This window comes from Pieris napi, chromosome 13 (genome assembly GCF_905475465.1).
Source record: "Pieris napi chromosome 13, ilPieNapi1.2, whole genome shotgun sequence".
Lineage (NCBI taxonomy): Eukaryota > Metazoa > Arthropoda > Insecta > Lepidoptera > Pieridae > Pieris > Pieris napi.
In genome coordinates, this window is record NC_062246.1 from 11,635,174 (window position 1) to 11,663,141 (window position 27,968).

The 27,968-nt window shown below is 34.1% G+C and overlaps 1 protein-coding gene across 1 annotated transcript; it reads right to left on the reverse strand.

Annotated features, from left to right (window-relative positions):
- Positions 1-494: 494 nt before the first annotated feature.
- On the reverse strand, positions 495-27,920 carry LOC125055599 (homeobox protein DBX1). The gene is made up of 5 exons (XM_047658059.1): positions 27,162-27,920; positions 12,819-12,944; positions 12,640-12,711; positions 11,222-11,367; positions 495-1,522 (listed from the first exon to the last, which is right to left on the reverse strand). The coding sequence occupies exons 1-5, from the start codon at positions 27,841-27,843 to the stop codon at positions 1,184-1,186; spliced, it is 1,365 nt and encodes a 454-aa protein (XP_047514015.1). The 5' UTR covers positions 27,844-27,920; the 3' UTR covers positions 495-1,183.
- Positions 27,921-27,968: the final 48 nt, after the last annotated feature.

A 27,968-nucleotide genomic window follows, 5' to 3' on the forward strand; every position in this document is an offset into this window, starting at 1 on the left:
GCGGTTCCCATACCTAAGATCATGCCTTAAAACCACTGCCTTACAACTATGAAACTTTCTTTCTTTGTTTTGTTCACACGGCGAAGGAAACGGGCATTTTTAAAACCAAAAAGGATAGAACACTGTACTACTAGAATCGCCAATCGCGCTTTTACAGAGTTCCCGCTAACTGGACGGGTCAATCGTTCGTTTGGTGGAGGATTCTCTCTTTATGTTGGAGTTCATTCTCTACAAGGGTATATCATGTCACAAAGCTAATAACGATCTGAACCCGATCTTCCAAAAATCTCTATCAGTAGCCGAAAGGGTCTTTAGAAGGTAGTATAAGATCTTTTTGTTGTTATGTCTTTTGACCTTTAAAGTTAATATCTCCATTAAGCCACTTTAAATGTTCATATTTTGGTCTAAATAAATATAAAGGGCGAAAGAAAAGGCAGTATTAAATTAATTACATTTGTTTTATTTTCACATTGATTTATATTACAATTAACAAATGAGATCATGACCATAATTTCATTTACATACTAATTTTACAATGCAACGGAGATCCGGTGTTCTGTGGTTTATTGACTGTCACTGTTATTTCCTTATTACAAAAAATCTATGGAAATTATAAATCCCACCAAAACCTCTGAAATTACCTGGATTACACTCATAAAATATTCGCCCATTTAGTTTTTATTATCTTAACTAAAAAGGATTTAAGGTACATTATTTTTTTAATTCTAAAATGTCATCAATATTAACACAATGATAAATCTGACAATTTACACCGTTATCATAGACCTATATATATTTACAAAGGTGCAATTTACAAAAGTTATTTATATTTGCAATTCTAGCATAGACTAAAATATTAATATAAATTAATTCTGTATTTTTTAGTTAATGACGTGGAATTAAATGAATGATTTTTGAGATTAAGTATGACACTTCCAATGAGGCAGAGATACCTCTACATAATATTATGTTTGACTGTTAATTTTTGTGTATAGAATAGAAAAATGAATCTCTTATTTGACAGTAATTACATAACATGACATTTGATTGAAAATTGCATTTATAAGAGAAATTTATTTCACATTGTAATAATTATCTTAAATTAATATGACTAATTCGGTTATAAATACTAGGTTTATTCTAGGATTATAAATATAGATTTATACAATTATACAAAAACAGGTCATGTCACATTTATTTCCTCGTCAGATGCGCTATCACTCTCAAAATCATCGAGTTCATTTTGATAGTTTTCCCGCGTAAATATCCCAGCCGCCATCTTGTCATCGATGCGGTAACTGTCATTTTGACAGTTCGATGTTGACGCGTACATTTTGTTTTTTAATTCCTCGTCTTCGGGTAATGGAGAGAATTTTTGCTTATCAGCCTCGGCGTCTGATAAATCTGGATGTGGGTTGTTTTTGTTCGGAAGAGTTTGTTCCCTGGACCCGCCAGATGCGAGTAGCTCGCGCTCTTTTGAATTCCGCCATTTCATTCGGCGATTTTGAAACCAGATCTTTACCTATAAAAAATTAAATGTAATTAGATTTTTAAATACATAATTGATAGCATTATTTTTAATTCGCTTTTATAATAACAGTTTAATGGTAACTCTGACGGTACTTTTAGAAAAAAAACTAAAAATGGAAGGACCTTGTCCAATATGTTAGTATTTTATTTTTTTAACAATAATCAAACCTAGAACCACGACAATAATCTACGCCACCGTGGAGGCGTATTACGCAAGGGTCCAAAACGCTTCATCACTATTAAATACATTATTATAAAAAATAACAATGATTTATTAAAGGGGCAACTCGGGATTTGTCGTTTACGCAGTTTTTTGATGAAATAACAGTTTTTGGGAATTGGCAACATCAATCATATAAAGGCGTGGTAACGCGGTTCCATTATGAGAAATTATTGTGAAAAAGTCTTGACAAAAATCCATAACTTTATATCATTGATAATAATATTTTTACCAATATGATTTTAATAAATTAAACGTGTGTATTAATAACAATTTTACAATTAGGAAAATAATAAACAGGAACATTGAAGCGAAACGTGGCAACAGTTTTCTTATTTTGAACTGAAAATGGCATAAACAATAGTGTTCTATTCTATGCAAGTTTCGTTTAAAAATGCGTTTAGTTAGGTCAATTTTATTCCATTGTGAACAGAGTATAGTGATTTGGAGAATTTATAGAATTATATGAATGAATTAAATAAAATTATCACGCACTGAGATTGAAGTTTCTATTTAGTTTTAGATTTTTTTTCTGTTTGCTTGTGTTTTATATTTATATGTTCTAATATAATTTTACGCGACGGCGGCCAAGATTGTTTGTGATCCCAAGAACCAAAACCAGTCTGTTGGGCAGATCCCAGTTGTCAAAGACGTTGCGCCTACTGAAAATCCGATACTTTCAACATATTTATATGTTCGCAGAGTGAATCGTGCGATATCGTGTATGTTATGTGTTAAATATTATATAGGTACTTTATTATATTTCATTTTATTTTTCTCAATATTATATTTCTGTAAATAAATAAATAATTTTGATTTTGTTTTTAATTTTTGTGATAAAACGTCAATTCATTTTTCTTTTTTTTTCACTATAAGTAGGTCTTAAGGAGAATAGGATTACGTGATTAGGTATAATAAACACGAATTTATCGTATAATTACATAACTAGATGTTCCGAGTGCCCAAATGTCCCTAGTGCGAAAGCGAGAATACCGGAGCAGGCTGTTTATGGCTGTTAGGCGCAATTATTTTAGACAATTTCTTTAAGCCATAGATAAAAGAAGTAGCAGATAATATTATCCATTATGACAGGTTTAAAATTTGTAAAATGTTTCAATATAAGAACTCCTTTTTAAAATCAGCTGTGAAAAATATCTAATACAGAGAAGCATTTAATTGCACGGTTCAATAGAACGAAATTTCTAAAAAACTTTTGTCTGCAATTTGTATTGTCAATGTCAAGACAAATTTGAAATTGGAATGACAAATTGCGCCCGCTGATTGGCTGAAACGAATTGATTTAGCGTAGCGCGCAAAATGATTTGTCAAAATTTGAATTGTCACCTTTGTGTGAATTTTTCGATTGAGACAAAATCGAATGTAAGGAATGATCGATGTTATAATTAACGAGATTTTGAAATAAAAGAAATCAGTGGCGCTAGAACATTTTTAGGTCTGGGCCTCAGATTTATGTAACTATTATATTTGTCAAGTAAGTGATCAGCCTCCTGTAAATGCCTGACGAACACCGTCGACTTTTTAGTTCTAAGGCATGTCGGCTTCCACACGATGTTTTTCTTCGCCGTTCGAGCGAATGTTAATTAAGCACATACAGAGAAAGTCCATTGTTGCACAGCCGGGGATCGAACCTACGACCTCAGGGATGAGAGTCACACACTGAAGCCACTAGGCTTACTGCATTAGAGATTTTTAAAGAAATAATTTATAATTTAGTTTACTAACTTTTTTGTTAGGTTTAAAAGTGACTCCTGCGCATGTTGTTTATCTTTGACGGGAATTAACCGTAAGATTGATTATTGGAAAGTGAAAGCTTGGTCGCCTTAAGCAAATCTGGGGTTGTACAGAGGCAACGAGAACCGATGGAGACTCATTGTGGATGCCCCTCTGCCCCATCCTGGGGTTTCAAGTAAAAGGGTAAGATTAGAAGTCGAGATGTAGGCCCCCTATTCTAGAAAGTCTTAAACCTCAATGTGCTTTCTAGAGCTGTCATATTTTTTCAAATTTGACATATTTGACTATGAAGCGGAGATTGTAACTTGAGATGCCTTATGGAATACGGGGCTAAGCCCCTTACCCCCTCAGCCTTAGTCTTGGCATCTTATTTAGCTTTAATTTCTATTCTTTATGATTCGCAACTGTCTCTGTACGTTATGACGTTTATATTAAGTATTAATATTTTTGTCAAATTTTATTGTGCTCAAGCGGAGATTGTAACTTCAGATGCCTTTTGGAATACGGGCCTTAGCCCCTTAGCCTCAATTCGGCACCTTGATAAGCTTTATTTTTTTTACATTCTATTCTTTATGGAACGCAAATTTGCATTTGACGTTTATATATTTGGGTATATTAATTCATATAGATATCTAATCAGTAAATATACATAAATAGAGAGACACACAGTATAATAATCAATAACATAACGCCTTTTATGATAATCAGTTCGCAATTTATCCCAACAATTCGTCTCCCATCTTTATCCCGTATAAATTGTAATAAAAGTTAATATGTCAAAAAGTAATTAATTCCCGCTCGGTGTCACCCTTGTTAGTTTAGGGATGTGCGAGATATTTGTCGATAAAACGTTGAATAAATTAATTTTAAATATAGTACTTTATCGTAAGTTTTGATTAAAAAAATATACTTTCGAAAAGTTAGAGTGTGTCAAGCACAGAAGGCTGATCACCTACTTGTCTATTAGATTGACAATGATCATAAAACACATAGGGTAGACCGAGGCGAATCGGATCACAGGGCGAATCGGATCAAAATTAGAAATGTGTTGATAATTCAAATATCACATTCACATAGAACGCACTCAACCGGCGTTTTATGTCTCTCCATTTACTGAGCACCTCCCGACATAAGCAGTATTTCGATTGGGCTTGTGGATCAGTGGTAATGCCGCTCGTCAGCCACTCGGTTTTTTGTGTGTGTCGCAATTTGGCGCTCATCTAAGGTTACGTACTTACGTTTTCTTTGTGTCATATGACGGATTTGTCTTAAAATTTAACTACTTTGGTTTATATTCCTAAGCAAGGTGTTAATATTGAAGAACCAATTCGCTTTTAAGTATAATCTTAGAGGTTAACGTCTAACATATTTATTTCAAAAGTCTTAATTATGGGGCTAATCGGATCATATCCTTAGGGGCGAATTGGATGATACTTTTAAACTGATTTATTAAATGTTTGAGGTTATTGATTCATATTTATTTCATGACCACCGGAGAATGGTGTCAAGAAAAAATGAAAGAGGCTGTAAATTAAGTCCAGAACAAAGAGTTGACCTTGCGTAAAGCTGCTAAGAGTTTTTCAGTACCGTTCACGAGCTAACAGAAAAAAAGGACCATAATATATATGTGAATTATGTGCCAATAATTAAAATTGATCTTATTATTATATATTTTTACTGATTCCAAAGTTATTTAACACTATACCTTAAAATTTTGTTATATTTTGTGCACGATCCGATTCACCCCGAGAGTTGGGGCGAATCGGATATTTTCCTTTTTTTAGTTTTTAATAGCTAATTAAGAGAATATATGTATGATTTAAGTTTTCAAATATTTATTTCATAGGTAATTGTTACTTCTTACGATTTTATCAATAAAAATAACATTATATAGCACTTTAGTATGATTTACTCAACCTCAAAGAAAAAGTGATCCGATTCGCCTCGGTCTACTATACATAACTCAGACCTAAAAGGTTGTAGCGCCATTGGTATATATATAAGAAGGGTGTGCTTCTCCTTTTATCTTTGTCGTCGGATTATGATATTGTTCCAAAGGAATTTGCAATTATGATAAAGAACCATGTTGCAAGAAAAAAGCGTACCAATTCATAAAAGGCCGGAAACGCACTTGCGAGCCCTCTGACAAAGTGAGTGTCTACAGGCGGTGGCATCACTTAACATCTGGTGAGCCTCCTGTCCATTTGACCCCCGTTACATAAAAAGATATAGTGGGATATAAAAGTTTCTTTTATAATCTAGTAACCATACAAGTGGAAAAATAGTACGCAAGGACAGAGGGTCTTCTCCTTAATATTGTTAGTAGTTTTATTGGACACTTTCTTATGTTAAATATCCTTTTTAGTAAATAGGGTTAGTTTTAAATTACTTATAGTCTACAATTTATAAAAAGAAAAACAGGGCCATTTTAAAGTTTTATCGTTTTAAGCCAGCAATGTCACGGGTGATAGAAGACATTTAATCGATAACAGTTATACATTTAGTGACATCACTAGCAAGTCGAAAGGGCCGCGCGTCAGCTGCTGGCGGCATATTGTCGGGGCCCGGTCAAGACGAGGGTTTAGACGCAGATTATAACTTGATTTCAGATTGGGGAAATCTTGGTTTTTCATAGAAAAATTTATTACGCATAGCTTCGAACATTTACTTTTATGCTAATATTAAAAAAAACTAATTCGTCTTTGGCTCTTTTTATTTTTAAATGAAGGGCGTAAAACGGATGAAACAATCTCTTAGTACCTATCAATAAAGATAAAATGTTGGTAAGTATATATGTAATATATACTTAGATATATCTATGGAACGATGTATGATAGGGAAGAAAAGAAGAGACAGAATAAAGATTATAGCGTTAAGAAATTTACTAACGGATCATTAAAAGTTAAGTTTGGTTTATTTATATTAGAATCCACAAATATACCTAGTAAAAATAACTTAAATGTCTTTAATTTTACAAACGTTGCTGTCCTTTGGGTCAGATTTGACCCAGTAGTAGATACTATTATATGATATACTAACTACAAAATTGATAATAAAAAAAGTAAAGATAAATTTTTTTATGGATTTATTTATTTATTTGGCATATACCTATGTATATTTATTTCTATAGAATTACTTTTTATTTTTATATGAATTAAAATTTTATACATTTTTATAAATTCAATGTTATTAAAAACCTATTAGTAAATTAAACATGAAAAAAGTACTATAATTTATTAATTAGCTATTAAGTTATATATAGAAAATAAATAATGCATAATTCAAACTAAAATTGTGTAGCTATAGCATCTCCACAGTCTATGCCGTCCAATGAATCTGATTTTCGGACGCGTTCCAAAATTTGAAATATTCATATTTCGAATGAATATTCAAACGTCGGACCGTTTACATTCACGGCGTTCCAATTTCAAATATTTGCATTTATTTATTTTGAATTCGGAACTTTTTGTTGGCGCGGTTTTTGATTGACAGCGTGCCATGTTTGTTTATAGTCAAATTTTTGTTTGCTTAACCAAATTGTTTAGAGGGCATTTAACCCTTCTTTTGTAATAATATTGTAAGATGCGAAATGTCACAAAGGAAATATTGTTAACATTTGTTTAATATTATTAAATAGTTTGCAAATAGTGTCGGAGTGAATTTCATTATTAGCATAGAATATTAAACCCTTTTTACAATTGAATTCATTCAAAACAGTAAAAATAAAACATTCAAACGTATTGTTTTTGTTTAAACTAAATATAAATTTGTGGACCAAATACATCTATGATCTAATAAACATCAGAAAAATAAATAGACCGTTACAACCTTATGTGCCGTATTCTGTATTTCCCGAGAATCGTATCTGGGACCATCTGGCTAAAGGTATGGAAGACCGAACAGAATGGTAGTAAAATATTTTCACGCGAAAATTATAACCGAACATCCCAATATGGAATTCGTCAAACTGCGGTAAGCTATAAATATAAAATTGTAATGCCCGCCAAAAAAAGAAAATCGTTTCAACCAATCCGGAGCCACCGTTCACTTTTATCCGATACAAATCGACCAATAGTAACCCATTGTAAGACGCAATAACCGCTATTATTCATCTCTTTCTAACCTAAGTAAATACTATATCCGTCGCGGTTTCTTAAGTCGATCGTACCAGAGACTATAGAGTACATTTCAGCGCGCCATTTCTTTCCGTTTCCTTTTTATTTCGACACAATTGCTTCAGTCTGGCTATTATGTTACGATATTTTATTTCTCTTGTGTAATGGAGTTCGTTTTTATGACTGGAATGAACTGCTTTCTAAAGGGATTTAATATTATTTTCAGTATTATTCTATTAACAGAGCAGCTTTTTACATTGGCATTTATTTAAAGGATATTAGAGAACTTGTGAATGGCCACATAATTGTTTTTACACAGAATGTAATATATGAGAAAACAAATCTATATTTTTCTAATTAATTGGACATAAGCCGGTAATTCGACAAAATATTCAGACCTCTAAATAAAATTACCCAATGAGGAAAGAGATTTTAATGGCAACGTTTCAATATATGACTTCAAATCAAAGTACCAATCATCGAAGAAAAAGGAGATGCTTTTTTTTTAAATAGGAGCAAAGGAGCATATTGGACTTTCAAAAAAGGTAGCGACGGTAGTTCACGGACCTATGTTTGTACATTGTGGTTACGTTGCCGGCCCTGAAAGGGTAGATTCTTTGATAAATTATTGTAAGGCTGGTTGGGTTTTCTATTATTTCTATCACAACTTCTCAAAACTATTTTTTACTTTGTTTTAAGAGATGCAAGAATAGACAATAGAGCAAAGACAATATTGTCTGTGGCATATGTTATCTGTCCCCTATGGTATAATCGCCGTCAATTAAATCTCCCCTCCCGTTAATTTCCCTCCTTACTTGAATGTTTTAATGCACGAAAGAGCTAGTTATAGAAGTCTCCAAATCCGTATAATAATAATAAATAAATATATACAATATACATGGACAGGATATATACACGTAAATGCTTTAATGACTTTAAACTAGAAAAAATCATATGAAAACACCTGCTATTTTTAATGACTTTGTTCTGCTATACCTACCTAATGTGATTTGCCTGGCCACAGATTAATTCTAAGATTTGCTTAAAGCCCGCGAAACGTCAGGACATTTTATTTAAACCTATTAAAATCAGTGGCGCTACAACCTTTTTAGCTCTGGGCCTTAAAATTCTGTATCTGTTGTATATGCCAATCTAAAAGTCAAGTAGGTGATCAGCGTCCTGTGCCTGACACACGCGACTTTTTGGAAGCCGGCTTCCTCACGATGTTTTCCTTCGTACGAGCGAATTTTAATGCGCGCATAGAAAGAATCATTGGTGCATAGTCGGGAATCAAACCTGGGACCCCAAGGATGAGATTCGCACGCTGAAGCCACTACTACTACTTTGTATATTCTTGCAAATATCTATTAACGTCGCTTTAATTCTGACAACGCCCTTTTTATTGTCTTTACAATCTGTGATATGTTGAATGATCTAATATAATCCCGAAACGGAAATAACTCTCAAGTAAATCCTTTCCTCATAACGAGATTTCGTTCAACAAAGGTTATGCCAGTTAAAGGCATTCCGGAAGAATAAGTATTTCCACGGAAAATCATAAAAGAAAAACTAAATATGAAAAATAGTCAAAACAAACTGACTAAGGGTGACCACACGACTATAGAAAATAGGCTTTATTTGGATATGAATGAACGTCACCTTGTTTAGAATTAAAATATTATACAGTATTGTGAAGATTGATCTGACAGCTTTTGGAACTTAATAAGCTTATATTCGGAATACATATATCTATATATAAAGCACAAAATCTAATTTAATTGGTTTATAGAACAGGTAAGGAAGCAAATACGCAGGAGGCTGACCTGATGTTAAGTAATACCCATTGGACACTTCCAATGCTAGAAGGCTCAGCCACTTCAAAATATCGTACAAAGTCTTAAAAGGCCGGAAACACAATCGCGCGTCTCCGACATTGAGAGGTCATAAGTATCACTTAACATCAGATGAGACTCCTGCTCGTTTGCCCCCTGTTCTATAAAAAAGGCATGTTTAGGCATCATACCTCCAAATAGGATAGACCTATTTTGTTGTTGTTACCTATTTAAGCCTTAACCAAAATTAGTTAGTATTCCTACGATTAGGCTTTTGTGTCACTGATAATCTTCTTTACAAAGTGTTCTCACTTTTGAGGAGTAGTTCTTTAAAAAAGACCACTCAATACAAATTCCCAAAAGAACTTTGTCCCAAACCGAAAGTGGTAGAGTTGAATAGGCTTCCGGATAGTGAAAAAGAGCAGTGTTGGCCTAGTGGCTTCAAATTTATATAAATGGATTTTGGGAGGTCTAACAATTTTATAGATTCATGTAACTGTTTTGGGATTATTCCCGTGGTGGACAATATTACAGGGACTATTGATACTTTGTTAAGGATCCACATTTTTAAGATCTGTATATTTCGTTTTACGAGCTGTTTCTTGCTGTGGGTGTTGTTGGGTATAGTGAAATCTATTGAATGTGCTGTTTTGTTATTATTATTATTATGTAAATAAACACACTAGCAGCTTAATAAGGCGATGCAATGTTGGCCTAGTGGCTTCAGCGTGCGACTCACATCCCTGAGGTCGTAGGTTTAATCCCCGGCTGTGCACCAATGGACTGTCCATGTGCGCATTTAATATTCGGTGAAGGAAAATATCGTGAGGAAACGGGCTTGCCTTACGCCCAATAAGTCAAGTGTGTCAGGCACCTACTTGCCTATTAGATTGATGAATGATCATGAAACAGATACATAAATCTAAGGCCCAGACAAAAAGGTTGTAGCGCCACTTATTTATTAATTTTAATTTTATAGTCAGTTCAAATAATAGACTCTAAGAACTCTTTTAAAAACAGTTAAGATAATTATTTTCCAACAGTGTATCCCATTTTATTGAAATAACTGGTAACCCCACAGCTTAGGGGAGTAACACAGGGTGTTACAAAAAAATTGCTACCCCAAGGGTAATGGGAGGGGTCTGTCATCCGCAGCCGTCCGCCCCGGGCCTAAACAATTACTTGATGCTAACTCGATATTTGCATTTCTACATTTGGGTTAGATTAAAGAGCTTTTTGCCTCTTGCGGTTGATTTAAAAAGTTAATCATTGATTCGATTTTATTTATGTTAAAATGATATTGGGTTAAGGTAGCAAGCAATTTAGTGATGTTTGGTGGCAATGAGTCGTGTAGTCGTTATTACGAATGTATTGGGTATATAAATTTAAATAATCAGTGGCCTAGATTTAGGTCTGAGCCTCAGATTTATGTATCTGTTTTATGATCGTTTTCAATCTACACACGCCGTAGAGTTTTGGCGTCTGAGGCAAGCCGATTTCCTCACAATGTTTTCCTTCACCGTTCGGCGAATGTTAAATGCGCATACCTATAGACAGTCCACAGGTATTGGTGCACAGGCGGGACCTACGACCTCAGGGATGATCATAGACAACACACACAAGTAAATAAATAAGTGTCATAAAACATATATATAAATTATTTAATTTTACATTTTTGTGTATATGCCAAAAAGTATATTTGCTCTTAAGTTACTATTAAGAATTTATCGTTCTACCCGCGTAAAATTGAAGGTAGTTTTAAATAATCTCACCTGACTATCCTTCAATCCGAGTTTCTCGGCCAATTTCTTCCTGTCCGGTTTGGATATGTACTTTTGGACTTGAAACCTCTTCTCCAGCCCTTTTCTTTGGAGATCAGAAAATACCGCACGTCGCATCATCCCACGGCGGGGTTTTCCTAAAAAGACCTTTATATTAGAATACACAGATAGAAAAATATTCCTGATATCTTACCTTTGAGTCAAAGACACCAAATAAAACTGCTTTATGGTGCTATAAATAGCTTTTTTTATAAAACAGGGGCCGGAGGCTCACCTGATGTTAAGTGATACCGCCGCCCATGGACACTCTCAATGCCAGAGCGCTGCAACACTTGGTTTTAGCGTGTTAGCTTTTAATATTTATTTAATTAAATTCTAAACATTTTTTATGAAACATATTCTTAAGAATCTTGCTACAAGTGCGCATGTGCAATAGTTACTCATTTGACCATACATTTGACCCGTTCGGTTCTTTACGAATTGTTACGAATGTACTCGAACATCAGAGTACAACAGAGTAGGGAATAGATTATAAAAGAGGTTGTAACACATGCGCACGGGCAATTCCTTTGTTCAAGTTTGAAGTTATACAGTTTACGTAAAATCAGTGAAGTGAATTATAATGAATCAAGTCATCATTGGAGTGTTTAATTTCTTACACTAAGGACTAGATCAACTAGCCCATACAAGCGTCAATATTATTTTTTCTAATAGGCAAGTATGTGAGGCCTCTTGTGCCTGACACGCTGTCTACTTTTTATGTCTAAAGCATGCTGTTATCCTCACAATGTTTTACCGTAGGAGCGAGTGTTAAATGGGCACATAGAGAGACCATTGATTTGAACTTATGACCTCAGGGATGAGAGTCATATCCTGAAGCCACTAGGCCAACACTGCTTTTGGTTTTATTTATAATTTAACTAGCCGTTTCGCGCCCGCTTTGCTGGACGAATTAAAATAAATTTTATGTTTCATTATTTTATTTTTTTTCATATTTTTATTATTCTTCTTTTTAACTTTCCGCTAAGAAAATTGAAATATTTCGAAAATCGAGTTTTTAACAGATGTTGACGTTTTGCGGTTCTAGGAAGCCTCTTTTGTTTTTATTAGCGGGAAAAATTTTCATAAAAGTAAAACAGAAATAAAAAAATGAAGGAACGTTGGAATTAAAAAAATAAATATCTAGCCATAAACCATCTAGGAAAAATTTCGCATCGAATGGTGGTAGTTTCATGTTGATACGATCAGTGGTTTAAGCGTGAAAGAGCCTCAAACGAACACCATTTTCTTTTTATATATATAAATAATAGAAGATAGATTTAATTTTATAAAATTGCCGACGGAGGTGCCGAGAACTATTAAATAAAATACAAGGAAATCTTTGACTACATCTGTTTTTTCATTATTACCTCTAGAACTATGCGCCCATGGAAATCCACCTGGAAGCGGGAAGACCTGGGTATGAGCTTGCGACGGCCTCACTGAAACAAAAAATTTAAGTCAAGATCTCCGAACTTGGAACTTCCATCTACTTTCTCCACTAATGTCATAGAAAAAGAAAATATTTTTACGGTATTCAGCTTCTTACCTGCTAAATATGGATGGTGACAGTGAGCAAGTAGATGCTGCAAGTGCTGATGCTGTACTGGAATTGGGCGGCTCGCGATGGGTTTTGCTATCGGCCATGGGTTACCCACCATCGGTTGTCTGTAATCTGTAATTTATTTGTAATGATTTAAATACCGTATCCTTAAGAGATGTAAAATATTGGTAAACGTATAATTATCACGTGACGGACAATTGCCGCACGCTTGCGATGTTCACTGCCGTACTTCATAATTTAATTATTGTGGGTATTTTCATTCGAAGTTTGAATATTCGAATTTGGAACGTTATATTGAACACTTGTTCTCATCGTAAAAAGAAGTCCAACTGTTATTCATAAAAATCTATAAAATACAGCCTAAAATAAAGCAGTTTTTGTCTCTGTGAAATTGAGTTTTTCCTGGCGAGAGAGTTTTTTGACAGTTCTTATAAAGTATATACATATACCTAAACTAATATTCTTAAACAACTTCGACTTTTTCCTTTGGAGTAGAGACTCTAAAGCTTAGGTTTCCTAGAAAAGCGGTGCCGTTATCCAACGGCCGTAATCTAACGTTGGGTGACGTAACCCATACGTTGTCTATAAATAACATCGGAGTAGGTTTTCTAGAGAACGTTGAGTGTCACCGTAACGTCAAATAGTGGTGCTGTCATTTGCATGACGGCCGTCATAGCGGTGATAAACATTAGTTCAATGTATTTCGCGTGTAGCCGTGCCCATATTTAATTAATACCATGAGTGGAAACGTGACTTGGACGAGCGAAAATGATGAGTTTTTGCATGATTATAAAAAGACGGCCGTTATTAACAACCGTAAAATGACGGACGTTAGTTAACTGCACCGCTTTTCTAGGAAACCTAAGCTTTAGCCCTTGGGGTTCAAGTGCAAAGGCACTAATTAAAGATTAAAGTTGGCTCCTGGTAGATTGTACCGGTGACCCCAGAGCTTACTTCGCTCAACGAATAAGTATAGCAATACAGCGAGCAAATGCCAGCATTAAAGGTACACTGCCACAGGGACCAAACTTTTTAAATTTGTTTTAATTTTCCTTTTATTAATTTTTAATTATTTTTATTGTTACTATATAGGTTAAGAAAATTGTTAATACTGTATATCTACTTAATATCATTCGGCAAACGGTCTTTTATTTATTTACAGCTTAGACAAGGCGTCCTTTAAATTTTTCCAATCGTGGCGTGATTTTTATCATCCTCCCATCTTCTTATCTGCCTCTCTTTCCTCTATTTCTGTATTTACGAAGTGTATTACCTTTTTAATTGAACCAATGTTGGTTCAAATAACGTTTTCACAATAGGCCTATTAATTCAATAAACATTTTTCCACCATCCAATTAAGTCAAGACGTCTCAATGCGCTAATCGTTAAACGGCGTAATCGCGAAACCATTACAAATACAAGCGAATCTCAAATCTCCATCATCATTTGTTAAAGCATGAGCTGATAGCGTTTTGTACTTTATCGAGAATTAAAAAAAAAAATCTATTTTATTTAGTCCCTAATTTGTTTTGAGTAATAACTATACCTACACTCTACAGGTTTGTTTTATAGTGCCTCGGGCGGTTGCTGGTGATGCCGTGGGGTTTGAGTGGGTATGCACAAGCAAGCCCCACAACCTTCCACAAGGCAGTCGCTCCGCGGGATGTGTAATTCATTTCCCCACGAAAAAAAGAGGGTAGGTACAACTCTGTTGGCCTAGTTTCTTGATCGTATGACTCTCATCTCATCGTACATTAAAATAATAAGACGGTATTAATGAGCATTTAACACTCGCTCGTACGAAAAAGGAAAATCTTATACCGAAAAATCCGACGCCGTGAACAGAAGACTGAACTCCTATTTATTGGAAAACAGAAAACTGAAGCCCAGACATAAAAGGAACAACCTTCTTTAGCATAAAATTTAAGATTATGTAAGTAAACGGTACTAGTGTAACATAGTTCGATGTTTTGGTTAGCGAGGGGCTTCTTTAAATCACTTAGAGTTTATCACTGTTTATTATACTGCGTAGATTATAAATACTTTTAAACGTTTGAATTTGCAATTGTTAAAATTGTAATTTCATCATGTCGTCAAGGATTTTAGCATAAAGTGGTTAGTATGGAGGGCATAATAACAATATAATCAATGTATCTATAAATATTTTTTATTTTAATCGCTACCGCTCCTACCTCGCACCTCGCCCGCATCACCCCACGTTTTCTTACCACCCTTCTGTCAATGCCACGCCGCCCCTAATATATTGTACCTCCTTTGTAATGCCATTAATCAAAGTGTTTTGTTTTTGACTTCATATTAATTTAAACCTATATGTGATCGCTTTGGCGCTTGGAGTAATTTCAGTTCACGCGTTTATAAACGCCGTCGCGGGGTTAATAATGAAATATAAAAATTTACGTGTTAATCCTTATTATAAACGCGAAAGTGTGGATGGATGTTTGTTACTCTTCCACGTAAAAACTACTGAATGGGTTTTATTGAAACTGTACAATAATATAGCTTTTACATCAGACTAACACATAGGCTACAATTTATAAACATATTGTGTGAATTGTCAAAAATATCAAGTAAGTAGGAAAGAATCTACCATCTGCGAAGTATTCTAGCGTGCGTTGCCAAAACCGTAATGTATGATGGAAATGTTTATTTTAAATAGTTCTACAAAAAAGTCCATCACACTATATATCTATGTTTTATGTGTAAGCCATTATAGCCAATATAGTGAACAATAACTACAAATAAATTGATAATTTATAGTATTGTCTTTTATTTAATTTATAGTAAAGTGTTTTCTTTAAATGTGTAAAAGTTATGTCATAACTTTTACAGGTGTGTATTTCCACCTCGGATAAAAAAAGTGCGTCCTCTCTTTCTTCCTCTTGGTATTTTCCATATGTCTTTAAAGTCCATCTTTTATCTGTGCATCTCTGCTTGTTTTATGCTATTTTTCGGTTTACTTCTTTCCATTGCTTCTATTAGTTTAGTTTTTGATTTTTGTGTTGTATGTCCACTTTTGGCAGCCGGATGTGACAGTAGGTAAGAAACAATTGATTATAGTTTATAAATATTGCATGGGGTTAATTATAGAACATTAAAGTACCGTATAATTTCAAGAACTACAGACTAAAATAGCGAAGGCGGTTTAATATTCCACTAATGAACGCAAAACCAAGGGTAATTGTGTTTAATTTTAATATCTATAAAGAAAACAGTATTTTTCTTACAGAGATTACCCCTAAATCCTTAATAGCGTATTAATAATTAAAACAACAAGCCCCGGGGTAAAAGTTCCACGTCGACGCCCCCGCCCGCCCTCCAAATCTTCATTTTGCTTCAGTAAGTTTTTATTATTCTTACCATAAAATTGGGTAATACTTATTAAAATGGATCTTATATTGAAAGCGTATTAGTAGGTATATAAACATCAGTGGTGCTACAACCTTTTTAATTCTAGGCCTCAGATTTTCATTTAATGATCATTTGTCAATCAAAAAGGCAAGACACACACGCCTTCGACTTTTGGGTCTAAGGCAAGCCGGCTTCCTCACGATGTTTTCCTTCACCGTTCGGGCGAATGTTAAATGCGCACAAATACCAGTTCATTGGTGCACAAACAGGGCTGGAACCTACGACCGCGAGAATAGCACGCTGAAGCTACTAGGTCAACACTGCACTAAAATATTAGGTATATAATAATAAAATTATTCTGCGCCCGCCCTAGGCAGTGTCTCCGAATTGGGCATAGGGCAGAGACAAATCAAGGTAGTTAGTAAACAGTCGTCGAATCCAGAGTATCATATTGACATATCATACCAATTCTTAAAAGCCCAGCTACGCACTCCCGAGCCCTCTGGCATTGTCCATGGGCGGAGATATCACTTAACATCAGATTAGCCTCCTGCACGTTTGCCCCATGTTCTTTAAAACAAAAACGTTGGTTTTGCTGCAAATCGAATCATTGGACTTGATTACCCAGGAACTATGCTTAGACATACAAAATAAAATTTACTTTGAATTGTAAATTGAGTTTTTTGGATTCGCTTAATAACTAAGAATATTCAAACTTGTGTGGTCGCAGAGCAGACCGAAAATAATAGCTCAAATAAAATAGTCTTTTCTCAAACTTTGATTTTGTTCCCTTTGGAATAGAAACCTTTGGACACACAGGCGCTTATTAAAGATGAATTTTGCCGCCTGGTAGATAGTACTGGTGACCCCAGAGCTGGTGCTTTCCTTGCTCAACGAATAAGTATCGCAATACAGCGAGAAAATGCTGCCAGAGTTAAAGGTACATTAATTATAATTATTACTAAATTATAAATACTGTATAAATAAAATTTCCAAATATTTTTAAAACCCACGGACTATAGAGTATAGATTATAGAGCATTTTTTTAACTAAAGATAAATTTTATACTAAAAATTAAAGGACGGTACTAATGCCCTCTGACATTGAGAGTGCCCATGGTCGGTAGTATCATTTAACATCAGATTAGCCTCCTGCCCTTTTGCCCCCTGTTCTATAAAAAAATACTAATATTAGGATTCAGTTAGATTATTACTAACTGTTTCCCGTCGGTTTAGTATAATTTTTGTGTATTGTTTTTCTATAAAGCGCTAACATCATTATCATCACCACAAGCAATAGCTGAACACATCTCTATTTGACAAATGACAAGGGACAGCTTAAATCTAGTGTTTATTTGTATGAACATATTTCCGTCACTGTAAATTAAACGTTTAGTTTGAACGAATTCAAATCACTTATTTTAGGATGGTTTTATATAGGAATTTATGTATTAAAACATAGAATAGTTCACTTAAGAAATTTAAATAATAGGATTTCGGAAGTAGGTACTTAAATTGTTAACGAAACATTAAATAAATGTTTAAATCATAATTAAAAATTCCAAAGACTTTTCCATATATTTTTTTATATAGAAAAGTGATAGAGACACGTGATAGAGCCCATGGACACTTTCAACGCCAGAGGGCTCACGAGTGCGTTACCGGCCTTTTAAGAATTGGTACGACCTGTTACTAGATTTAGTTTACTGTATTAATTTTGTGAGGTCCTTGCGCTTGATGCTAATATATATTAAGTTCCAATTTCGTTAGTTTCCGTTTCAAGTCTCCACGTTGTGTTATATCCAGCTGATTTCGATTGTCCCCCTGTGGGCCCTACGTTGCGAAACACTGGTTTAAATAGTCAATCAAGAAAAACTACGCCTATGAACTCGTGACGACCAAATAAACGCGGCTATACAGTTGTTTTGCCGCGTTGATCTCAATAAAACACTTTTCTCCAATATCAATTAATATGTGTGAAATGAACCATTCTTAAAGCACACAAAAACCAATACAAATAAATCCACCCAATTCGAATCAAACCGCGAAGACACAATAGAATGGTTATAAAAAACCATAGATAATACAAACGCAATAACAGATTAAAAAGAGCAAAAGACACTTGAGAAAACAAGACTGCAATCCCTTTTTGCAACAATGGGATCAATAAAATATTAAACATGCAACAAACAATGCAAAAATCCCTCAACACAATAGTTTTTTACGACCCCCGTTTATAATTTATTGTTCGGACATTTTATTAGCTGTTATGATAGCTGTGAGGATTAGCTTTGTTGTTAAAAAGTGTCTATGGTGTGAATTGGTAGCTATTTTTATCTGTGGGCGGGATGTGAGCTGTTTATTGCCTGGTTTTATCGTAGATTAAATGTGAATTAATAAAATATTATTCTATGGCGTACGTTTTTTGTGCATTATAGAAAAATATTGCCGCTTTATTGTTATATTAATAGATGGACAAATTATTATTATGTATTAACGGTCTGTTATTAGATATTTGTTTTACTTGGATATGTGAATAAATTTTATAATTGAAACTGTAAAAATATTCTCTTAATTGTAAAAAATAAATGATTCATTGGCGTTAAAACGTTTTTAGGTCTGGGCCTCAGCTTTCTGTATCTGTTTCATGATAATTTGTCAATCTAATAGGCGAGTAGGTGATCAGCCTCCTGTGCCTGACAGATGTCGTTAAGTTTTCGGGTCTGAAGCAAGCCGGTTTCCCCACAATGTTTTCCTTTACCGTTCATGCGAATGTTAAATGCGCACATAGAAAGAAAGTCCATTGGTGCACAGCCGGGGATCGAACCTACGACCTCAGGTATCAGAGTCGCACGCTGAAGCCACTAGGCCAACTTTGCTTTTAATTGTACGTTACATTAAAAGTCACAATTATTATCAAAGATCGCAATTATTATTATTAATAACACTAACGACAGTAAAACCGGTAAATAACCGGTATTTAATGAACCGTTAAACCATAGACTGTCGGCGTTTACGGGGAAAGTGTGAAAATAATTGATTCGCAGGGGACGGTGATCGGAAAATTCACTTTTAAACGGTCCTTTGTGGGGAATAATTTTAACTGCCTCTTTATTAGGGAAAACCATTTTAGGAAAAACAATAGCTATGGGGATGTAAGATTTAGTTTACAGACATTATTTCACTAATCAGACGTATGGGATTTGAGACTTTTGATTATTGCAACATCCAAACAAGGGAACTTTGGTTGAATGATGGTTTAAACACTAGAGTTAAGAATTTGTATTATAATTATTTAATTGTAACTATTATTAAGGCTTTTTAAATATGGTTGTATACGTTAGAAGCCAGCAATATACACAAAAATGTGTCTCCAAATAGATTCAGTAATTCCTGCCACGATTTTAAAAACTTTAGGTTCTACTACTAGGAAAGATTTGATTGTTTGTTTGTATACATTGAAGACTTCATAACTGCTGGACCGATTTGAAAATTAATCAACATTCCTACATAATTTCATGATGGGTTCTTTCTTAAATAAATTAGGCAAACGTATGAAAACTTCAATAATGTAACCCAAGGTGGGAAAAAATACCACAATTACTCTATCGCGTACCTACGCTGCGGAACTATTGACGATAGAACAAAGTGATGTCGTACAGTTTTGTAGAAGACATGAAAATCGATAAAAAACCATTACGATTTAATACAATCAAATAATATAGCAAACGGACAAAGCCGTTAGTGAAAGCTACTACTGTTAGAAGTACATAGTTATATCAATATGTAATAAACTTAAGTTCATTCTCATTAAAAACATACATGTAACTTCCATCTTAATATATATATTTCTTGTGTGCGTGTGTATGTGACTGAACTCCTCCTAAACGACTGGACCGATTTTGATGAAATTTTTTGTGTGTGTTCAAGGGGATCTGGGAATGGTTTAGATTCACAAATCAGCCCGGCAGATGGCACTGCAGTCGGTACTTTCATACTTTGCTTAATATCCTAATCGCTTTAAATATCATGCAGGACAACGTCTGTGGGGTCCACTAGTAATATATAAAAAACATAAAAAGTAAAGTGGCTTTGCTAGTAATTTTTATTATTTAATTTCTTGTAACATATCATAATTGGCTGTGAAGTTTTTGCCGCCTTTACCTCTACAATTGTCATATCCAAGATATTATTTACAATCCAATAATTTCTTTGAAATTGCACGTAAAATAATTGGAAGTTTGCTACACCGAATGAACAATGGTAAGTGAGAAGGGAAAGTCATTGGCAAAATTTGTTGCAGACTTCTGTAAAACATCAGAAAACCTCATGCAGAAATCCTTTTGATTTCTAGAAGGAAGCTAAATAAATTCTCAAATTTGCTGCCCCTAAACTCTGCTGCCTTAGGCTCCAGCCTACTCAGCCTGCTGGTAAATCCACCACTGATAATTGTCATGTGTTTTAAAAAAGAAAGCTTGTAATTGATTGATTTGAATGTAAATGATTTGTATGAATGTATGTATGAAGAAAAATGTATATCATAGTCGAATAAGTAAACTTGTCATTTTACACCCGAAATTTATCATCAAAAGTGTGAATAAAACGATAGATGTAATTTAAAATTTGAAAAAATTGTTATCTTCATTAATTCCTTACTTCCCAAAAACTTATATCACCAATAAGACGTTATCACGTAAACATCTCGATCGTAAACCTACTTTACAAACAACCAATATTTTTTTTTCTGACGTTCATAAGTGTACATTGTGCTACCTATATGAAAAAAATATTTTTGACTTTTGACTTTTATTAATAAATAAATACTGGATCTGTATAGACGATATACCACGCCAGGATGACGAAACACGTATGTTACCTAAATAGTAATTTTGAACACCTATATTCGTAACCGAACATTTGTGTTCACGACATCGTGACATTATTATGTTTCACGCCGTGTGAACACTACATTAACGTTAAACTTTAATCTGTTTAATCAGAATTAAACACGTATAGGTAATAAATGAACATAATATAATGTTTTAAATAAATATATATTTTTTTAGTAACACTTCGTTGTATTACAATATAAAAATTGTACATAATTAAATGAAAAGAAGGGCAATTAGCGGCCTTATCGCATTCGAGCGATGTCCAGGCAACCACTGTGAGAAAAAAATGTATTAAATTAGATAAAATAAATTTTCTATTTTAATTCATAGAATATTTTTAACAATCAAATATGAAGTACATATTTACAATTTACAAAGGTACACTGCCACAGGGACCAAACTTTTTAGATTTGTTTTAATTTTCTTTTTTATTATTTTTATTATTACTATATAGGTTAAGAAAAATTTTAATACTGTATATTTGATTAATTGTAATATAGTTTTTTTATTGTCGATGTTTATTAAATAAATACCAACATATAAATATAAACTTACAACAATTTTTTTTACAACAAGGTATGAAAACTTTCAGGCTCATGTCATGCTACCATGGCCACTCACATTTTTAGAAAGTGCGTTGCCGGCCTTTTAAGAATTGGTACGCTCTTTTCTTGAAGGACCCCAAGTCGAATTAGTTCGGAAATACTTCAGTCGGTAGGTTCCACAGTGGTGGTGCGCGGCAAAAACTGCCTGAAACGCTCAGTTGTGGTACGACGGACGTCGAGGTGATACGGATGGTATTTTGTGTTCTGCCTTGACGGCCGATAGTGAACTCAGCTCACATAACAGATGAGCCTCCTGCCCGTTTGCCTCCTATTACTTAAAAAAAGAGAAAAAAAGAGGTACGCCGAACTAAGCAAAACTGTAGTCCAAAATTAATTTAGTATAACTAAATGTTTTACTAATAATAAGTAGGTAGTTATTAAAAAACACTAGACACTAATCTACGCGTACGCCAAATATTAAATTCATAAATGATTCGAAATTCGAAAATCGGCCGTTTATCGCGACCGCACGCTCATTGGATCGTTTAAATTCAGAACATGTCTGCGGTTGTGTTAAACGGTTACAGTTTACTGTTTCGAAATTCGAACGTGTGTTTATATGGGGGCTTCAGTGCATTAGTGTCCCTCAAAATGGTCGGACGTTTTGTCTTATATTAAAGAAATATTTTGATTTTTAGTAAAACATACGAAATCCATGTATTTGTTTTAAAAAAGCAAAAATTTGCCTTTATATAATATCCTCCTAATATCCTAATAGGCCTCCGCTTTCGTCTATTTTAGGCCGGTTTCCTCGCGATATTTTCCTTCACCATGAGCAAGTGTTAATTTATGCGTATATAGAAAGTCCATTGGTGCACGGCAAGGGTTCGAATATACGACCTCAGAGATGAATGTCCTACTAGATGAACGCTGCATCCATGCATAATAATTAAAATAATTGGTATAAATACTAAGAACGTATGTACTTATATCGCAACTGTCAGAATAACAAAAACCCCACCCCATCAATAAGAAAAGAAAATAACAGAAATTCAAGTTTATTATGCATTTCGGCTCCGGACTCGCATATTAACATGTCATTGGGCGCCATATTGGCGAATTCGAATTTCGAATTCCAATTTCAACCTTACGGGGGCGTTATAGTCGTTATTTTGAACTTGAATTCGTATTTGGAACGTTCGAATTCCAATTTGAACCTTACTGGAGCGTTATACCCGTTATTTTATCGGTAATAACGGATCGTTTAGGAAAGTTTTCGATGGAGTGAAATAAAAGAGGGTAGGTTGATTGTTTTAGCAGGTGGTTTTCATTGCATATCTTGACGACTGTTCGATTGATTCCTGGGAGTATTTTGTGGTGATTGAAGCTTCAGTACCTTTTTTTAGTAAAGGGTCCATCCCTTACTAAAATTGTAGGGTATGTTTTCTATATAAAATTAATTATACACTAAGTATCCGTTTGGCAAGTACTCGTACCTTCATTTAGTTAGAGTCGTGCATTATTTTTAACTGTGTATGAAATTGTGAAAATTGCGATACATAAACACGGCTAGGTCCTGTATATAATTACACTGTTAAGCATTTGAAACTTCGTTATATTTAAATGTTTAGTTTATGTCATAATTTTCTTATCTACCCTCTAAAAATCGCAACATAACATAAGCATCACTAAGACGTAATAGCCCCAACATATTAATAGAGAAATCCCAACATCAATAATAAAATAATAAAGCGAACGAAAATGTACAGAAAAGACATATTAATTTCGCCGAACCCCCCACATACACCCGTCCCACTCTAACCTATCGCTATATCGTAATGCCGTCTCTTTCACGCCCCCAGCCTTAAGTGTCCGTCCAGATGTTGCGTTTTATTGAAAAAGTCAACGCCATATTGCAAGTTTCAGTGAATTAAGATGTCGGAATAGCTATAGCGTCTATTTGGTCTCGATAATTTGTTTTATTAAAAAAAACTATGAAAATAGGCGGTATAGGTCTCAATAAGAAATTGTTTCTACTGAGCACTTCTTTTGCTATTCATTAGATACTTGTATTTTACAGGCTCTATTTAATTACAAAATATTCACCACTCCCCGCATTTGTCACTCAGAAATTCTAACTGAGAAAGAAGTTTTCAAATGACCAAGTTACAAACAAACAAAAATCTTTATAGGCGGCCAACAATCCAGTAATGGAGTGGCATCAAAACAAGATGTTCAGCCTGGAATCTGCATCTTCCCCTGAGTGTAAATTGCGGATATAATAACCTATTGATGTTATGTTTCCCATTTTTATAGAACGAGCAGGAGACTCTGCGTTTTAAGAATTGGTGCGCTCTTTTCTTGAAGTCACTGAACCATAGATTATGGAAAGCGGCCGTTTTTAAGCCTTTTAATGACACTAATGCGAGCTTATGCTGTTTTATTATTGTTTCAATATGTCAAGTGGAGAATGTTTCTCAACGATAAACAACGTATCAATAACTGCAGCTCCATACAATGTTAAACCAAAAAACTGGATAAAGAGAGTGGGGGAGTTCAGTTCTTCTCGCTCTAACACCTTGATTTGGGAACTGATAGTAATTGTAAATTTAAACCTTTTTTATAATCACGTTTATGAGTGATTTAAGTCGATTTAGGAGAATCTGCAATCTGAGTTGGAGAGGAGTGTTCATCTTAGTCAACGTGATTCGAACCCAGCTGCGTACCAATGGACTTACTACGTACGGTGAAGGAAAACATCGTGAGGTAATATGGCTTATACCCAAAAAGTCGACGGCGTGTCAGACACTGAAGGCGCCCGTAGTTTTTTTAATCATATAATAAATTTCAAAGCGATTTATTAATTTCTTAACAATATATTATCATATTACGTGTGGACACTAAAGTTGTTGCTAAAAACCTCTATATAATTAAAAAGATTACATGCTTGTAGCATTTACATGTTTTTTCTTCAAAATAAAAAAAAAATAGTTACAAAGGCGTTCATAGAGAGTAATTATCAACATAAAGCCTTTTTAATGTTTTAATAAGATGATGAAATTTTAAATAAAAAACACGGAATTATGATTTACACTAGCGGCCTGACGCGGCTAAATAATTTTAATAGAATTTGTTTATTAATTTAATTCAGGCTTTGGAAATAAATAAAGCCTATGTTACATTATATGTTTTAATTGCTTTGCTTTCGTTGCATTAGGTACTTTTGTCTAAATAACTATAAGTCTCTTACAGTTTTGTTACCTTATCTAATTGTATTTTTTATTTTTTTATATTGCTGTATTACTGCAACAAAGTGTTAATAAATAAACTATATTTGTGAAATAATTTTGTAACTTGGTAGTTTCCGAATGTATTACTTAATACCTACTGACTTACTTAATAATTAACGGTCTATAATATAACATATTTTTAATCGAACTTTTAAAATAAAATTCTTAATCTATCGGCTGTCAGAATTCAGATAAGAATATAGTAAGTGAAATAATAACATAATTCTCAATTGTGTCATTTTATTAGCAAGATTTTTTTTTTCGTTAAGTATCAGCTGTCACACACTGACGTACGAGTCAACATGACAAGAAAGGTAATCAGTGTAGTGCACTACAAATCACTACGATGTCGTCATGAAACGCGCTTACGAAGTTATTCCGACTAAGCATATAAACCTACAAATTCTTGAATACTCTCTGGTATCTTTGGGCCATTCAGTGGTCGAGTGATCCTTCCTCCACATTGCTGCGACCTCAAATCCCGGGGCGGTTCTCTTTCCGCTCAGATTAACAAGATATAAAACCCAACATTGTTTTCAGGAATATCGATGTTAAAGAATTTTATTTCTGTTATCACCGGGAATCACACATATACAACAATATCCCCACGTCATAAAATATTTCAAACTACTTTGTACAATACTGCTTCAGTACCTATAGGTAGCAATTGCTGTATCCAGCATACCTACAAAAATACATACAACCCTTAATCATTCCTCTACGATCAACACCTATTTTTTTTAAGTAGATACTTATTTTTATTGAACTAAAAAAATGTTTCCTAGAAATAACAACCTTTCCTAGAAATAATGACCGGCAAAACGACGTTTGCCGGTCAGCTAGTGTTTTAAGAAAATATTGTCCAATTAATGACATAATATTACACATCCGAGGCTTTAAAAATCATAAACGTGTCAATCAATAACTTTACATGTCTTTTTAAAAAGTTACTCTATTAGACAACAAACACAAAAGCTTTAATAATCATTACAACAACAAGTCCTCCAGTCGGAAAGCTCATTACTGTCTAAGATATTGCACCAACTGATGTTTGAGTTGTCCAATTGTGAATATGACTCCGTATGTCAAGTTCGGATACATTTTTAAATTAGAAGTCTCTAGAATACTTATAACATACTTTGTCCAAGATGCAGAAGTCAAAAACGACCTACCTATACCTACCTACACATGACAATTGTTGGGCGATTATAGAACTCATACATATAAAGTATTCAAGATTAAAGTGTGCGCCTGGTAGATAGTGCCGGTGACCCCAGAGCTGGTGCTTTCCTCGCTCAACGAATAAGTATCGCAATACAGCGAGCAAATGCTAGCATTAAACACACTGCTACAGGGACCAAACTTTATAAATCTGTCTTGATTTTCCATTTATCCATTTTAATATTGTTAAGAATAAATACTGTATATGTTGGATATAAATCTATTTATATATATAATAAAGACGAGTTTTTTTTAAAGTGAAACAATTCACGAATAAAGTTCAATAGGAATTGGAGTGTCAATAGGAATGTTTTTTTTATAAAGTGTCATCTGATGTTAAGTAATAACACCACACATGGAAACTGCGGGTATATAATAGCCTCTGCAGTGTCTATAGTTTAGTTGGAGGATATCTAAATGTATTTATTTTGTCTTAATTGGCTGCAATCATAAGACGCGTATACCGTGATACGTTTTTAAATTGTTTTTAGAATGTTGACTTTTAGCGTGAGTATCATAACATTAGTTAAGTTACGTATATACATATTGAATTATTACTTAAAACAAAATGTAAACAATCATCGCACTGAAGCCAAAATGAGCCGTATTTTCCCATAAATATGTTTCCGATAATGTTGTCCAATAACATAATTGTCAATTAGATTTACGAACTCTTCAATAAGTCAAGTTAGTTTTTTGTTAATCCAGCGTCGCAACCCCACTACCCCAAATGTTATATAGTTAAACGCTCATATTTTAAACAATTAATGCCAGTTGTTACACAGCTTCAAACAAAGGTTTCATTTAATATATAGATATCTCAACATATCCATGCAACAACCGCCACAGAATTTAATTCGTGTCTTGAATTTAATCCAGTCAATATGTGTACTTTTTAGTCGGTTAAATTGTTGATATCTAAATAGCGTTCATGACAATAGACAATACAATCTAAGTGGACATTGAGGCAGTCCAGCTCCATTTCCAGCAAGAAAAAGAAGAAAGAACTTACCATTGACATTAGTTTTCACCTGGTCTTCCCCAAGTATGGCACTGACACTAAACTTCAAAAGCGGTTTTTTCTGTTCGTTATAATCATCACAACTTTTTACCATGTCCTCAGTCTTTTCTCTAACGTCCTCGTCGGAGTTATCTTGATAATTATTTAAATTGAACCTTTTTTCTAGCTCTTCTAAACGCCTAATGCCCGATTTCTTACAGGAAAACGGCGGGCAGTCGAAAGAACCACAGTGACAGCGGCGATTCAAATTTGGAATATTCAAAACCTCTTTCTCGCGATCTTCATTACGATAATAATCGTTGTAATAGACCTCGTGCTTGACAAAACCTTCGTCGCTTTTAGAATCGTCGTCGTCTACTTTGTCTGCGGTTTCCTCGTTCCTGTCATCGTCTGGTTCAGCCATTTTACTCTCCTCTATTTCTGGTGAATTCTCTCTGGATCTTTCGAAATTGGAACGTTGTAAGAACTCCAATTGGTTCAAGTATTGATTATGTATCACCGATTTTTGTTGATGCAAAATATTGTCAACCAAAAAAGGTGATGACATGTTAAAATTGTTTACATTTGTGTTATTATAGCACAGATTCTGAATAGTTTTCAACATATTTTCCTTTATAAACGGATTTATTTTTAGTCCATGTTTTATATTTTCCGTTGGGTACATTATACACATGAGCTAGTCACTTAACTGTCATTGTCTATACGTTCGAAATTCAAATGCGAAATGATACGTGCGTTCCCTACGAAGGTTGGAGGTGAACTGACTTGAAAGGGAGTGGTTGGTAAAAGGGGCGGGTA

Excerpts from the sequence above, each read along its gene's own strand:
- LOC125055599 (XM_047658059.1), bottom strand. The coding sequence starts at position 27,843 with ATGTGTATAATGTACCCAACGGAAAATATAAAACATGGACTAAAAATA. Across the intron at positions 12,945-27,161 it reads GGTGAAAACTAATGTCAATG|ATTACAGACAACCGATGGTG; the intron begins GTAAGTTCTTTC and ends AATAAATTACAG. Across the intron at positions 11,368-12,639 it reads ATGGGCGCATAGTTCTAGAG|GAAAACCCCGCCGTGGGATG; the intron begins GTAATAATGAAA and ends AGGTCTTTTTAG.